General features: G+C 47.1%; 1 protein-coding gene across 8 annotated transcripts in view; it reads right to left on the reverse strand.

Annotated features, from left to right (window-relative positions):
* Positions 1-215: 215 nt before the first annotated feature.
* The window catches only part of Large1 (LARGE xylosyl- and glucuronyltransferase 1), a 461,800-nt gene continuing 446,873 nt past the window's right edge, over positions 216-15,142 (reverse strand). For all 8 annotated transcript variants that reach the window (XM_070014410.1, XM_070014413.1, XM_070014406.1 and 5 more), the window contains 3 exons: positions 9,349-9,495; positions 4,037-4,232; positions 216-1,744 (listed from right to left, as the gene is read on the reverse strand). In XM_070014410.1, coding sequence (XP_069870511.1) covers positions 1,547-1,744; positions 4,037-4,232; positions 9,349-9,495 — 541 coding nt within the window. In that variant the 3' untranslated portion in view covers positions 216-1,546. The remainder of the gene's footprint in view (positions 1,745-4,036; positions 4,233-9,348; positions 9,496-15,142) is intronic.

Below are 15,142 nucleotides of genomic sequence, written 5' to 3' on the forward strand. Positions count from 1 at the left end.
TACCAAGGAGTCCCACAATGTGTACATCTGGCATCAGAAAACATCTGGCTTCCCTGGTGAGATCTCACCTTGGGCAAGAAGGACAGAAAAGTTCAAATGATGAGAAAGAACAGAGGAACGGAAGGCGTGGAGTCACTGTTTATGGATTTGGATTTTTCCCTCTGTGCTGAATATGTCTCAGTAGCTTTCTAAAGAGCGGGAGGTGAGTGGGAAGAAACAGTCTGTACTTTCCTTTATTGAATGTAGCTTTCGGTGGTCACATGGCAACTCAATACAAACAGCCCAGCAGAGGGTAGGGCAATAACTCTTGTTCTCATCAATGTAAACACAACATTAATAGTGAAGAGTAAAGAAAATGGGTAAAAAGTCCAGTGTCTCCTCTAACTGTGTCAAGGGGAGGTGCTTTCCATCTCTCGGACAGGTCCCGAGGGGAGACTTGAGGTCCTCACCTCCCCCATCCACAGCCAAGCGGGGAACGACGCAGAGAAACCCAACCCTGCTTTCCCTGTGGCCTTCAGGCCTCTGTGTTGAGTCTCCAGATTGGGCTCCCATGACAATCCAAGTTCTTCTGAAGGCCCGAGAGGCTCGTAGTACCTTCCATATGCACTGAAATGGTTCCTTTCAACGCTCTTTCCTCATGACCAAGTCTCTGCCCATAGAAAAAAATGTGACTGGTATTCAGGGGGTAGGTCTGCCATTCCCAACACACCCTGTAGCCCTGGATTCTCAGTCATGGGCCCTCAGTGTTAATCCTGAAGGAAACTGCCCATGGCGGCTGGGGAGTACTGGCTGGGGATGCGTGGCCTTCCTGCTGGGTCAGAGCTGATAGACAGATGCTGGCACCGGCAGCATGTTTTTCCCTTGGGAGCCTTAAAGGATCACATTTTCTATTTTGGATTCCCAGACAAAAAAAAAAAAAAAAATCAAAATCCCCCAAACGAAAACAAATCAAAATAACGTAAGAGTGATAAAGAACCAATCTCCCTCACCTCCAGGTCCCTGCACATACGATGTCTCCGTGGGGCTTTTCCGGATGGTTGGTTCAGGTCCTCTGGCTTGCCCTCCCCTTGGGTACCCAGCTATGTGGCAGGGAAAAGAAAGTTTCCTTTGAAGGAAGAGAAAACTTACTTTTATTTCCTGGGAAGACTAACTCCCAGCACTCTCGAAACTTTCTTCCCACCTAGGATGAAACCATCATTATTAAAAAGACAACAGAATCACCGCCAAGCCCCTGCCTGGGCATGTGGCTTTGTCGGACCTTGATAACCCTTGATTCTCTCCTGCCCTTTTGTGTCCCATTCTTACAGTGCCCTCTGTTGGTGGACTGCTTTCCCACACTCTGGGAATGCAACAGAGGCTGGCTGGATCCTTGTCCATGATCTTGGAAGTGAGAGCAGCTTTGTGGGGGCCAAAGAAACCAAGGAAAAAACCAAAACTAAAACCAAAACCAAAACAAAGCATTGCTCAATTTGGAAGGCATGGACCCCAGACAGCAAGTGGCTCTTCCCCTGTGGCACGTCTCTTCCTAGTGGTGACCTTCTTGGTGCTAGCTGTTGTTCTCAGCCGTGAGATATTTCAGGGCAGCAAAGCCATAGCGGCGGGACATGTCCTGCTGAAACTCTTCCTTCAGGGTTTTGAGACAGATGCGGTATTGCTTGTTGGAACGGAACTTGGTGATGTCAAAGCTGGGGGCATGAGGCATGTGGATCATGTAGGCGTTGGGTAGCACGATGAACTCATATTCCTGGCAAGGCGAGATAAGACAAGAACAGAGTGAGGCCTTGCAGGGAACCTGGGTAATGCATGAAGAAGGCCCACGAGACACTTCTGGGGATCACACTCAGAGCCTGTACTTGTTAGGTAAGTGGTCCGCCCCTTCAGCCGGAACCCCAGTCCTTTCATTTGTTAGTTTGTTTTTTTAGATACAGTCTGGCCTCAGATCACAATCTTCCTACCTTCATCTCTTAGGACCACAGTTGCGGGCCATTTTCGATGAAGGAACTGCAGGACTATACAAAGGTGACACGGAGTGGGAATGTTCATGATTGTCTCCATAACCTTGCCCAAAATACTTAACTGGGCCTAGGTTTTTGCATCTATAAAGCAAAAATGATCACATCTGTCTCAAGAGATGACCGTGAAAGGGAAGCTAGTACTGCAGAGACTGCCAAGCTGAGCTCAGGGCCCACGAGAGGCTGTCGATACACTTAAGTTCACATCCTCACGGCCAGTCTGGATGACCCCGGTCATGGATTTCTCTTGCCCCTAACTGACATCTGTTTATGTGACCCCTGGTAGGGCTTGATGAGCTTTGTGCCAGCCTCCACCGATCAGTACACAAGAGCATACAGTTACCAAATTCAACATATCCGATAAAATGGCTGGGGGATGGTGGAGAAGGACGAAAGGGTTACACATTGAACCAGATTTATTGTATCCATGAACTGCTTTGTTGAAAAGCAACTCCTTTGAACAACTACTTAAAGATAATGAAACTATATTTTAAAAAAAGGGGAGACAAAACAAGAATAAAAGTCAAGAAGAAAATTAAAACACAGATTCAGCTGGACTGAAGCTTCTCAAGAGTAAAACTCTCAGATTCCTTCTTATAAGCCATACCACCGTAAGTCACCTCAACCTGGCAGAGTGAAAAACCATGAAAACACAAGAACTCACAGATCTCCAGTGCGGGGGGGGGGGGGGGGAAGGGGAGGGGGATGGAGATGGGACGGAAAAAGCACCCGACCCATCCTGTGGCCTAAACCATGGGGGGCTCCAGTATCTGTCAAGTAGGCCCTTAGTCCTTTCAGTCACTGGAATGGGGAAAATCAAGTGTGACTTGTATTCTAATGTAAGACAGGAAAATATGCAACCTATTCCTGATAATCTGCCCTACTGTTTAAAATAAGCAAAGCCCAGTTCTCAGTGCTGGCAAAATGAAGTGCGGATATCACAGCTCTCTTTGTTCAAGCAGAAGCTGAGCCTGACTAGACGTTGTGGTTCGCATTTGCAGACAGCAGTGCTTGGGCCTGCTGGACCATGCGTTCTTCTCTTTAGTGTGGACGCTGTTCTAACACCTTCTCCCAACACCAGTGATTCTCAGTCACCCCCAACAGCTTTCCTGAAAAGTGGGACTTCCTGGTGATTCTCATAATGGGCCATGGTTGTTTCCTATCTCATCTTTTCCTGAATCTGAGGGGCTATGGCTGAGACAAATTGTAACCCTTGAGAGCCAGGAAAAGGGACATGGAGAGCAGTCTAACAAAGAGTGGGGATGGAGGGAGGAGAAGGTGACTTTATCCAGAGAAACTTGGCTTCTGTTTGTTTAACAGAGTGGTGACAAACCATGGCCTGTCTGCGCAAATCCAGTAGTACTGGACCACAGTCATGCTCATTTGTTCAGACAATGTCTATGATAAAGCAACCAAGGCAGAATTGAGCCACTGTTTAAGTGGCCCCACCAATTCCCAAACACTTATCTGGTCCTCCATAGAGGAAGTTTGCAGAGCCTGGTTTCTTTTGCAGACTTCTGTTTTAAACTACTAACAATTATAAAGAATTAGCTGAGTAAATGAAGGGCTTTAAGAGAGAATGCAGCCTAAAAAAATCACTGCTGTCTTAAAGGGGAGTCCCTGGGGACCTCATAGTGGTGTGCTTTGTGTCAGTTAGATGGAAGTCTTAACAATACTTTGTGTCTGTTGTACAACCTCGAAGTCCAAGTTGGCTTGTGCCAACCCTATTCATCATTTGCGCGTCTTCATTTCTGGCTGACTGTAAAATGGTTTGTCACGGGAGACTCACATTTGGTCCTGGCTGGGAAGCCAACTTTCTTGCAAGGGAAGAAGAAAGAGCAGCGATGTGTGACCAACAGTGATTTGAGGTTAGGACTGCCACACTCTCACTTTTGGTCTTTGAGTGCTCCTTGCTCCTTCTTAGACCTAGCTGGTTTTCCTTATCCTGAAGGTCCCCTTCCAGCCCTGAGATCTAAGCCTCCCTTCCTCCCGCCCCACACCAGGTAGATGTCCATTCTTCTCACCTGGGCATCCAATTCCATGATATGAGCCACTTTGTTCCAGCCAAAGCCCACAAACCTCCGGTCGTACTCAGGGCAGTCTCGTCTTACGACAACATATGGCTCGAAATCAGCTTCCCACTCAACCTGGTAAGGCGTGGTGGCAGTCCGCCACTTGGCGAAGTTTGTGGGTGCGTGGCCTTTCGTCCAGACGTGGTACCTGGGACATAGGGAGAGACGCTATTGGGCGGAGGGAAGGAAGTCAAGCTTTCCAACCCCCGTTGCTATGGAGGAAGACATGGCATATGCTGATACGGTCCTTATGTGAGTGTGTAAGCTACGTTTGAGTGCTAACCTCAGGATCTGTTGGGAAATAGGATCTTCGCAGACACAATCAAGTTGAGATGAAGTCAGGGTGGATTAGGTTGGGTCCTACGCCAATGGTTGGTGTCCTACTCTAAGAAGAAAATTTGAACAGAGAGATACACATGGAAGAATACCATGTACAGGCATTGACTGAGAGAGTGATGGTCCCATCCGTAACACAGGGAATGCCAAGGATTTCTGGAAGCATCCAGAAAGCAGGAAGAAGGAAGAAAGGAAGAATTTGTCTCTTGAATTCTTTGGGGAAAAGGATGGACCTACTGATACTCTGGTTTTGAACGTCTGGCTTCCAGTACTATGAAAGGGTAAGCTTCCGTTGGAATAAGTTCAGAATATGCTGCTATGGAGGGCCCAGGAATTGAATACATGGGTGGTCTGTGTGAAGATGGAGGCCACCTCCTGGTTTGGTGAACACTTGGTACACGTTCATTTCTATGAACACAGTTGACAGGTGGCCTCTGCTCTGCCTATTCCTGCCAGAGACCACCCTTACTCCTGAAACAGAGCTTCTGAGTAGGATGCTGTTATGATTCTATTATATTACCAACACCATTTTTGTAGATAGAATTAAAGTAATCGGGCAAAGTAATTAGTAATCAGGTGACCTCGGATTAAAGAAGGAGATTAGACATGATCCTATGAACCTTCAGATCCAGGTCTGGAAGGAAGCAGAGTTCTGCTATGAACTACCTATGGGGCCATAGGCAAAGAAGTCTAGGAGCTGAAGCAGGGTTCCCTGGCCAAATCCAGAAGTAGGATGAGGCTTCAGCTAGTGTTCCCCTCTTACCGCCCCCCAATGGAATTCTGCTAGCAGCTGCTGAGTAGGGAGAGAACCATGTTGTGTACTGGAGAACAGCAGCTTTGCCTACACACTGGTTTCCAGCTGGTCAGACCACTGACCAACTCCTCACCAGAGACAGACCATACATTTACATGGTCTTAATCAGGTATGTCTGTGGTAATTTGTTATATACAGCAATAGAAAAATGAATACAGACACAAGACAACAAGAAGCTGATATCTGACAACCACTTACTATGCACTGGGAATATTTTAAATAAAATACACACACATTCTAATACCTCAGCCAATCTCAGGTTACAAATGTTTAAGTGGGCAAGCTGGGATTTGAGTCCATACTGGCTGATCCTTCTATGCCACTGTCCCCTGTACTTTTTGACCTACAGAACAAGTACTCAATGATTGTACGCCAACATTGAATGAACGATTGCATGCATGAATACTCTAAAAGAGTCATGGAGTATCTTGGAGAGGAGTTAATGACTGGGACAGGAGTTCTGTCTCAGGTAGAACCTGGGGGCATAAGGAAGCTACAGATAGGGTGAAGAGAAAGAGGGAAGATGGTACCCAGAGCTAGGGAGAAGAGCTGTATGAAATGAAAATTGGCACTTAATGGCTGAACTGCAGAGAGTAACTCAAGAGCCCTGGGCCTCATCTTCTCAAGGAAGGCTTGGCAGAGCAAGCAAGGTCAGAGGGTGAGAGATTGAGAAAGAGAGAGAGAAGACAGAAAGAGGGGAGTGTCCTTGTGGCTAGCAGCACTCCCAATAGCAACACTATGGCTTTTCCTTAATGTGCTCTCCCACCACTGAGGCTGGAGTTCCAGCAGACCCTCAGGGATCTGTCCAGTGTGTGCTACGTGGTCTTCAGGCCATCAGATGGACTTTCTTCTAGTTGTGTTGCTGGGTGAGATGGTGGGCTGGAGGAGGCAGGGACCTGACTCTCAGCTCTATCAATGCAGCAATGTCCAGCCAAACCAGTCACTTAACTGGAGCAATGAAACGAAAGTCTGAGCTTTAACGGAGCATGAAAACGGATACTGAGAGAGATGCCAATCACAGTTCGACTCTCAAAATTAGGCCACGAAGCAGTTGACTTTCTGTGTGTGAACTTGCTGAATAGACACTTGACACCTGGTGCCTTTGATGGAAAAGATACAGCATACGCGATGGCCAGGAACCTGTATTAGGTTCCAAGCACAGCACAGTGGAGCCATTGGGCCAGGGTTCAAATCCCACCTCTGTCATTTAGAAGCTGAGGACCTTGTACAACAAAACACTGTAATGGGGCTTTAGTTTTCCCTTGGCTTCAGCTGGGATAAATAATACCTATGGCGCTGAATTGCCAAGGAGCGTCAATGAGACAATGCAAAGAGCTTGCCACAGCACTGCCTGCAGCGGGCATTCGGTAAATGCTCGCTCCCTACTAAGCAGTGAAACACAATGCTTATAAACAACGGCTGTGAGGCAGCCAGTCTGGTTTGGAATTCTGCATTCAGTACTGCTGGACAAATGAACTATTCTGTCTCTTTGTTTTTTGCTCTTGGCGAACTGGGAGGTAAGAGTGATACCTCCTTCCTGAACTCACGTGAAGCTACTCACATCAAAGCCAGTGTCAGATACAAAGTAACGTCTTCCAAGAAACAAGGCTGTCCTTATTCTTTCCCTTTGTTTTTCTCCTAGCTATGATGTCAGTTCACAGTGGTCTTCTCTCTATGGTATCAATAGATGGATGACTATTTTATTGATTTTCCTTCTTTAGAATCTGAATGCTTTGGTCTATTAACCATGTGCAGAAGAGGAAAAAAAGAGCAGGGGAGGGCAAAGACAGCTGGGTCGGTTCTATTTGTCTGGCTGGGGATGTAGCTTCCACCTGCTCACCCTGGAATGCTGACAGCATGCTGAATGGCTGGGCAGAAATCACCATCAACCCACCATTAAAACAAGCCATGGTCTGAAAGCTGTCTGAAGAGCCTGTCGTCAGACCAGTAGACTTTAGGGGCCGCTCTCAAGAGTTTGGCAACCCTCAAAAACCACGTTGAAATGATGAGGGAGGGTTCTTGGGTAGACTTCTCATAATGCTACTGAGATTTGGGGTGCTCTGAGCACCCCCAACATTTTTGTACCACAGAGTCCTGTCGAAGACTTGTTCCAGTTCCAGGGTTTCTGACTCAGGAAGTCTGGCCCAGGCCTGGGATGGCATTTCTAACAAGGGTCCTGGTGATGTGATACTATTGTCCTAGGGCCAAGCTCCCCAGAGGAGGCAGTGGGGTATAGTGCCAGATGTGGACAGGAGAATGTTTTTGCTGCTAGAAGTTTAAGTATTCACTACTTGAAGAACAGGTGACAAAAGCAATTTCTTGGAGGGAAGAGCTGTAATTTAGTGCTTGGCATGGTGGCTTACAAGCTGTTGACCAGGGCAGTAATCATGGACACAGCAGGCCAGACCCCAGCTCTCACGCCCACAGACATGTTCTTGAAATGAGTTCTCAGATCACCTAAGGTTGGAGATGGAAAGAATACCCCGGAAATATGCCAGGTGTTCAAACACCAGGCTATAATGACTCAGGTGGACGCTTGTCCTCAAAGTCTCGATTTCTTACCATGCCACCTCCAAATGCCGACCAATACGAAAATTAGTAGACCAATGCAATTTTGGTTAAGAACACAGGCCCCTCAGACCTGGGATGAATCCTGGATCCACTCTTTGTTAGCAGTGTGTCATCGGGCCAATTCCCTGGCTTCTCAGAGCCTCTCTAAAGCTTACCTATAAAAAGGAGACTAAAATCATGCTATTCAGTCTACACTATGTGGAAAATGACCTATGCAACTTGCCAGCAGGGATGGGAGGGGAAAACGGGGAAAATAATGGGAAATTTTTTAAAAAATGCACTCATTATCTGACTTAAGAAATGGTAGCCTCCTCTGTAAAATACTGTAATAATAACAAAATAATTAAAAATGGGGAGAGGAGCTAACAGGTATCTTGTAAGGATTAAATATTCTGATCACAATGGCTGGCACACGTTAAGCACTTGATAAAGGGTAGTTGTTATTTCTTTCTGGAAATTAGTAAGGCGCAGTTGGTGGGGGAAGAGCAGGGGGAAGAAATCAACTCTTCCAGGTCACTTTCCAGATTTTGAATGGACGATGAAGGCTGGAGGGAGTCCTGGCTCCATCAGGACCTCCCCACACTCCATGACATATAATAATCTCTGCACAAAATAATGATAAGAAAACATCATAATCTTTGGACTGTTGAGTGAACATCCCAGCTCAAAGTTACTTTCACAGAATAGCTTGAGAAAACCTTCTAGCAACTTCCAGAAACTTTGCAGTATTATGAAAACAGAGGTTGTTATGCCTACAGCCTTCGCTAGCACTACAATTCAGGTCGCCAAATTCTGTATGTGTGGTTTGTGACTTGCAATGTTTTCCATTCTTACATCACCTCTAATGGAGGCTTCCATCTAGCAGAAGCAGGTTGAAGCAATGGCACTGTTCAGATGGCCCCATCCTGAAACCAGCAGAACTCCTACATCTCAGCCCCCATGGTTATACTTCATGCTGCAGTCTATCCTTGGGTGGTGGAACCTATTTACCTGTATAGCCTCTAGCTTCCTGGGGCACTCTGAGTATTCCTGTGGAACCAGGGTCTGGGAACTGAGGGCTTTCTTTGAAGCTGTCACTCAGGTAGCAAGACAGTTGGCTGTGTACAACTCTGGATTCACGCTGATGACCTTAAGTTGAAATGATGGTTGCCCATGACAGGCATGAGGGGGCTTAGAGGACAGAACACTCACACCAGAAAGGTGAAGGGGAGAAACTTATAAAATGAGACCCATTAGCGGGGTCCTCCTCCAATTTTAGCAAAAAAGATGAAAAGAAATAAGCGTGGCTTTCTTACTCAAACCCATCTGTCCTTCCATCTGCACCAACACATCAGGACCCGCAGTCCCTGACATGCATGTAGAAAACAGAGTGCATGGACTGGGGGAGCGGGGAGAGATATGACTGCATGACCAAAGCTTTCACTGGCCTTACGACGCACCGATGTAACCTGCCCACCTTTGGGTCAAGAGCTTTGGTGTCTGGGGTCCCCCAGGAGAGAGGTCCTGAGGGCCCCTTGGGAGGATGGCGTTGGAGGCCACTCACCTGAATGTGAAGAGGGTCCCCATGTCCAGCATCGACAGCAGCTCCGCTTTGGATTTGGGGAAGGAGAGCCGGTAGCGCAGCGTCTCGAATGCCGGGACGATCATTGCTTTCTTGGTGTTGGCGAGGTCGAGCTGGATGACAGACTTCCTGAAAGAGGATGGCAGGCAGAGAGTCTGAGTCTCGTGACACCAAGCAAGACCCTTCCCCAGGAGGGCAGACTGTGGTCAGACGGGGGAGGTGTATAAGAGAAGGCCCAAGGCAGCCTCCCAGCCTCCGAGGGGAGGCCAAGTGGCTTGCCAGTTCCCATCCAGGGTTCCCAGAGGAACTGCCATCTGCCATGGCTGACCTAGAGGACTGACACTTTCTGGAGACCAAACACAGGGAGGGCCACTCTGGGTGGGAGGGAGCAGCCCCCTATACACTTGCAGCATATGGCTCTGTTAGAGCCAGGCCTGGAGGAAGGTCTCAAAGGACTTCCTACTTCTGCTCTGCCTGCAACACCACTGGCTACGTGAGAGCAGACGGACACAAGGCCCATGGCAGAGTGACCAGCCTGTGACCGACCGCTCAACCACATCAATGGAAGTAGCCAGGGCCTCTTCTTCCGGGCAGCAGAGCTCAGCCAAGTAGATCAGAACTCCCGTGTGCCATTTGTAGGTGCACAGTTTCCCTAATTTCTCCCTGACTCCCACTTCTCTGCCCAGCCTTCTGCTCTGCTCCTCAGGCAGCCACATCATGCCCTTCTGCAAGAAGAAAGGGAGAAAGGGACAAAGACTCAGGGAGTGCCTCAGAGCATGGAGCTTTTAATGACCACAGACTGGATTGAAATCCTGGCAATGTGACTTTATGAGTCTTGCCATCCTGGCCAAGTAATTTAGCTTCCCTCTACCTTGAGTTCCTCCTCTTCCTCCAGAATTGTGGGGATAATGACTGCCTCCTGGAGTTGTTGTGAACAAGGTAATGGAAGACTGCTTAGCATACCTGGCACAAGGCGGGCATGCGGCATCAAATGGAAATGATGACACTGCAGGGCTATCATCACTCCCTGGCTCGATCGGCTATGATTTCTTTTGGCCAGGAACTTGGTACTTCATTCTGGCTTTTTGCTCAGACCACTGACTTTTAGGTCTTGATGCTATCACGAGCTGTCTGCTTCTACACCTTTGAAATTGAGAGAGCAGCCTCACTTGGAAGGGTAGGCATTTGGAAGGCATTTTGAAAAATACTGGGAGGAGAAACCTCCATGGCCACCCAATTGCTTATGGCTCTATTGCCAAAGTCACACTTCATTCAGCAAAGCTTCAGCATGTGCAGAGGGGAGGACCAGGACTGGTCTTCAAAGAGTAGCCATAACCCTAAGTAGGTAAACTATGTAAGCCCAGGCCAGTGCAGTACAAGACAGATCTATAGGCTGAGAAGGACATCATCAGGGTTTGACAAATGAAACAATGTTAAGACTCTGGACCAGGTCAGAAAAGGGGAAGTCTTTGCTAAAGGGTCTCACCAGTGAGCAGGTTGTTGTGAGATGGACTAGGGTGGACTGCAGTCCATCCTGCAGCATGATGCTTAACCAAGTGATTTATGGCCCCAACGCCACTATTTCAGAAGAGGTTGGTAGAGGATGACAGCGGATAGAATAGTCAGTTTGATGTCCAGGGGCATCCAGTCAGCTCCTCCTGGCCTAAATCCTTCTTCCCCCTTTGTCAGAGCAATGATGTCAGTCTTCAGATGCCTAAGATTCCTTCCTCCCTGGCCATGCATCTAGAATCAGCCAGCATTCTCTTTGCCTCTGCAGTAGCTATTTTAAGATATGAATGCAATCGGAATAGACTGGAAAGTTGGGAGGGCTGAATTATGAAGGGAATAAGCAAAATGTATACACACATATACATAATGGATACAGAGATCTATAAACATGATGTTCTCTGTAGAAGCATTGAATTGCCACTGCGATCACTGTTATTCTACTAGTCACTTCTTGGAATGCTCATTTAAAAATTCCCCCTTCTATTGCCCCTGAGCAGATCCCAGAGCTTTGCTTGCCACTTCCTGAATCCCCTGACACAGGTTGTTTAGAGATGGACACTTGTCCCAAGGAAGGAAATCTGTTCCTCACCCGTGCCAATTTGAACAGAAACAGAAAAACCACATGGCTGACTTCCCCTCATGTCAGACAATGAATGCTCTGTAGATTTCTGAACTTCTGCTGCAGAGGCCTAGAGCTGCTTTCCTAACTGAGGTCTTCTGCATTGGTTGTCTAGCCCTCCTGAGATTCTGTAAGATATACTAGTGTAGAGCACATGGGCAGCAAAGATGGCGTTGGGAGAGAGTAGAGTGGGCAGAGCCCAATTGACCTTCCGATCAATGCCTAACCAGCCCGTGAAGGCTCAGATGAATGATAGGGTGTGACCTTGACCGTGATTGGTTCCTCTTCCTCCCTTGCCATGCCACCCGCCCTTTTTGGCTTTAAAAAGGGCTGCTCTCTGTAATAAACGAGTTTTCTACCTGCTGGATTTGGCTCCCCGCTGTGTCTGATTGTCTCCCGGGCTGAGGGAGGCTGGTGAACGGGTAAGCTCCTCGGACCCTGTCGTCTTTTGTGGGACGGACGAACACACTACATACTAGTCAACTTTTTCATCTGTTTTTTTTCCCCCCATTTGATTCAGATTAAGCTTCTCACATTGGGTGGTGTTGCTTGCTACCAAACAAACCTAACTGATGAGAGTAGAAGACCCAGAGCAAACAGAACCAGTCAGTCACACGCCTTACAAATGGAGGCCTAGGCAGTCACTGCCCCCGCTGCACAGACAAGAGATTCTGATGTGCTTTCTGCAAATTCCCTGTAGTCTCCCTGAAATATGAACTGCTACAAAGATGTGTTGCTACCTGGTAGGTCCATTTCAGACTCTATTCAAGGTTTCAATCCTCATGTCGGTAAAGGTGTCATTAGGAAGTGTGCTTTGGCTGTAAAAGTGGTGGCAGTGTACAGATTTGAGTTCTAGAGCAGCCTCGACCAGCTGGGATACTCTGGGTCACTTCCCACATCTCTCTCATATAGGTGAATCTAGATGATTAAAATGGAAGGTTATGAGGAAGCTGGTGGAGTAGTCAGGAAATCCTGGCTTCTAGTTCTGATTCCACCATCACTGGGCAAGTCACTGTATTTAGCACTTGTGCACCGGTAAAATAGGCTGGTAGGCAAAAGCAGCAGTGTGTGGGGAAATCAGGGTTCAATGCTTGGTACCTTTTAAGCTCTGAGCATGTGAAGGCTGCTGATTGCCATGGTCCACTTACTGTGTTGACTGGGATGGACCTCAGTGGCCAGTTGTTTGATGTTTCTGTGAAGTTATCTGACAAATGGGATTGACATCTACACTCATTTGACTTTGAGAAATTGGTATTATCCTTGATAAGGTTTCAGACAGTTATCTGAAAACTTTGGGAACCAAATTGAGGTTTTCTAGAAAAGAAAACTTTTGCCTTAGAATGGTCTTATATAGATCTTGCCTGTCTTCAATCTAAGGGCCTGCTGTATGGATTTCAGGTTAGCTCTCATAGCTGTATGTGCAGGCTCTTGAAAATCTTTCTCTCCTTCTCTATGTCCGTCTCTCTGTACATCTGTTCTAGTCTTGCCATTATTCCCTAAATGACATAGTACAACTACTATTGACTATCATCTACATTTGAATAGGTATTACTGTCACTGTAGTAGGGGACCCTCTAGAATCAGTCTCAAGGGCTTGATGCATTTCTAAAGGGAGGGAGAGGATGGCTGTATTTCTGAAGGCTAGACAGACAAGATGTGTGTCAGTGAGAAGAAACTACAGCAGGCAAATGCTGCTGACAAATTGAGTAAGTTAAGAACTTGGGATGACCACTGGATTTGGTCATGTGGAGGTCACCGGTGGCTTCCTCCTTGATTGGTGGCACCTGGAGCACCCCGCAAGACCAGCTAATGGATGTGCGTGAGGGCAGTGGCCATTTACAATGGCATCCACTGGAGCTCTCTGAAAGGAAACCAGGTCAAGGGCAGGGTTTGATCGCTAGCTGTGAACAGAATGGTAGGGGAGGAACTAAATAAGATACCATGACCAATACTTAGCCCTTTCATGATGAGCTGGGAGAAAACACGCTTGTTTTCTAATTAGACTCCCCTAAGAGTCTCACAGTGATCAGTACTTGCCTGAAAATGGGATTCATCAATTTTCACCAAAGGAGTCCCTACCTAACCCTAGTCTTCCAACTCTTCATACATTCTATTCTGCTCAGCATTCCCTGTAACAGATCTTTCACAGGCCTGGGCTTCGATATCAATCACAAATCTAACTTGAGATGGGTTTATGTTCAGGAAAACAAAATCAGGAAAATAACCTACCTCTGAGGTCAGGAAAAGTGGGAAAGCACAGAGCATAAGATTTTGAAATTATCTTGTTTGGGGCTGTTTATATCTTGGGCGGGGCGGGGAGAAGGGGCACAACTTCAAATGAACTAGCTCAGCCCTATGAGTGAGGGTTATGTGGGGGGTAGGGTATAAACAGAATGACAAATACAATGCCAGGATAGGCTGGGGAACCTATGCCCAGCACAAAACAGGGCAGCTGCTCTTCTGTTCTAGCCATATGACTGTCATCTGGGAACACAGACATGTATTCAGATGTTTCAAGATGAGCCAAGTAACATGATTTTCAACACACTGAGGGCTGAATGTCTCCCATGAGATGCTAGCTTGAAGGGAGGCTGAATCATGGGGCAAAGAGCACGATCTTCTGAATGAGATCATGTGGATTCTACCCCGACTCTACTACTTCCGTAATTGTACAAGCACGGGCAACTGTCCTATCTATCTCTCTGGCCTTTGGTTTATCTCGACAATAATAGATAGATACTTTTTTGGGCCTGGTTATTAAGAACCAACAAGTATTACTGACGCCAAACACATAAGCCATTGCTTACAAAGCTGAACAAATAAATATAAAGGATTATCCATAAAGAGGTAGGGATATAAAGAGAAGCACAGGGGTCTTTAGGCACATAGTCTGGAAGAGGTCCAGACCAGGAGCTGATGAGATAGAAGAGTATTGTAGGTATTTGCAAAACTTTAGCAATAACAAATATAGCATTGGGGAGAACTTGATTTCTTAAGAATACGCCAGGTGTATGGGCTGGGAAGGTGGCTCAGTGGTAGACCGCTTGCCTTACATGCTTGAGGCCCTGGGTTCGATTCCTCAGCACCACATAAGCAGGAAAAAAAAAGCTGGAAGTGGTGCTGTGGCTCAAGTGGTAGAGTGCTAGCCTTGAGTGGAAGAGCTGAGGGACAGTACCCAGGCCCAGAGTTCAGGCCCTACAACTAGATGCCCCCCCCCCCAAAAAAAGAATACACCAGGTGTATTGTAGGTGACAGACACATGGCAGCATGTGCAGATGTGTATTCAGAAGCAAGCACTCTGCCAAGTACTTTACATGCATTGCTTCTTTAATCACTGGGACCCATGTCATTGGTACCCACACTATGGCATTGGTGCCTATACTCTCAGTTAACCCAGGAGGACCCTAATGCTCAGAGCTAGGCATATCAGCCACCACTACACAGTTAGTGGTTATCACAATCAGATGATATTCTCACAACTACAGTAATGAAGCAAGTACCAGCTTAGAACTCATCAGGAAGAATCAATAACCACAGTGTCTGTTTGGGCCCAGGCTGTTAACGTGGTGACATGTGTCCGCCTTTCTCACTATGTGACTGGAGGAATGAACGTTTTAGAATTCCTCAGTCAGGGCAGCTGGTTGGAGA

The sequence above is a fragment of the Dipodomys merriami genome, unplaced genomic scaffold (assembly GCF_024711535.1).
Source record: "Dipodomys merriami isolate MVZ:Mamm:240054 unplaced genomic scaffold, mDipMer1.0.p SCAF_97, whole genome shotgun sequence".
Lineage (NCBI taxonomy): Eukaryota > Metazoa > Chordata > Mammalia > Rodentia > Heteromyidae > Dipodomys > Dipodomys merriami.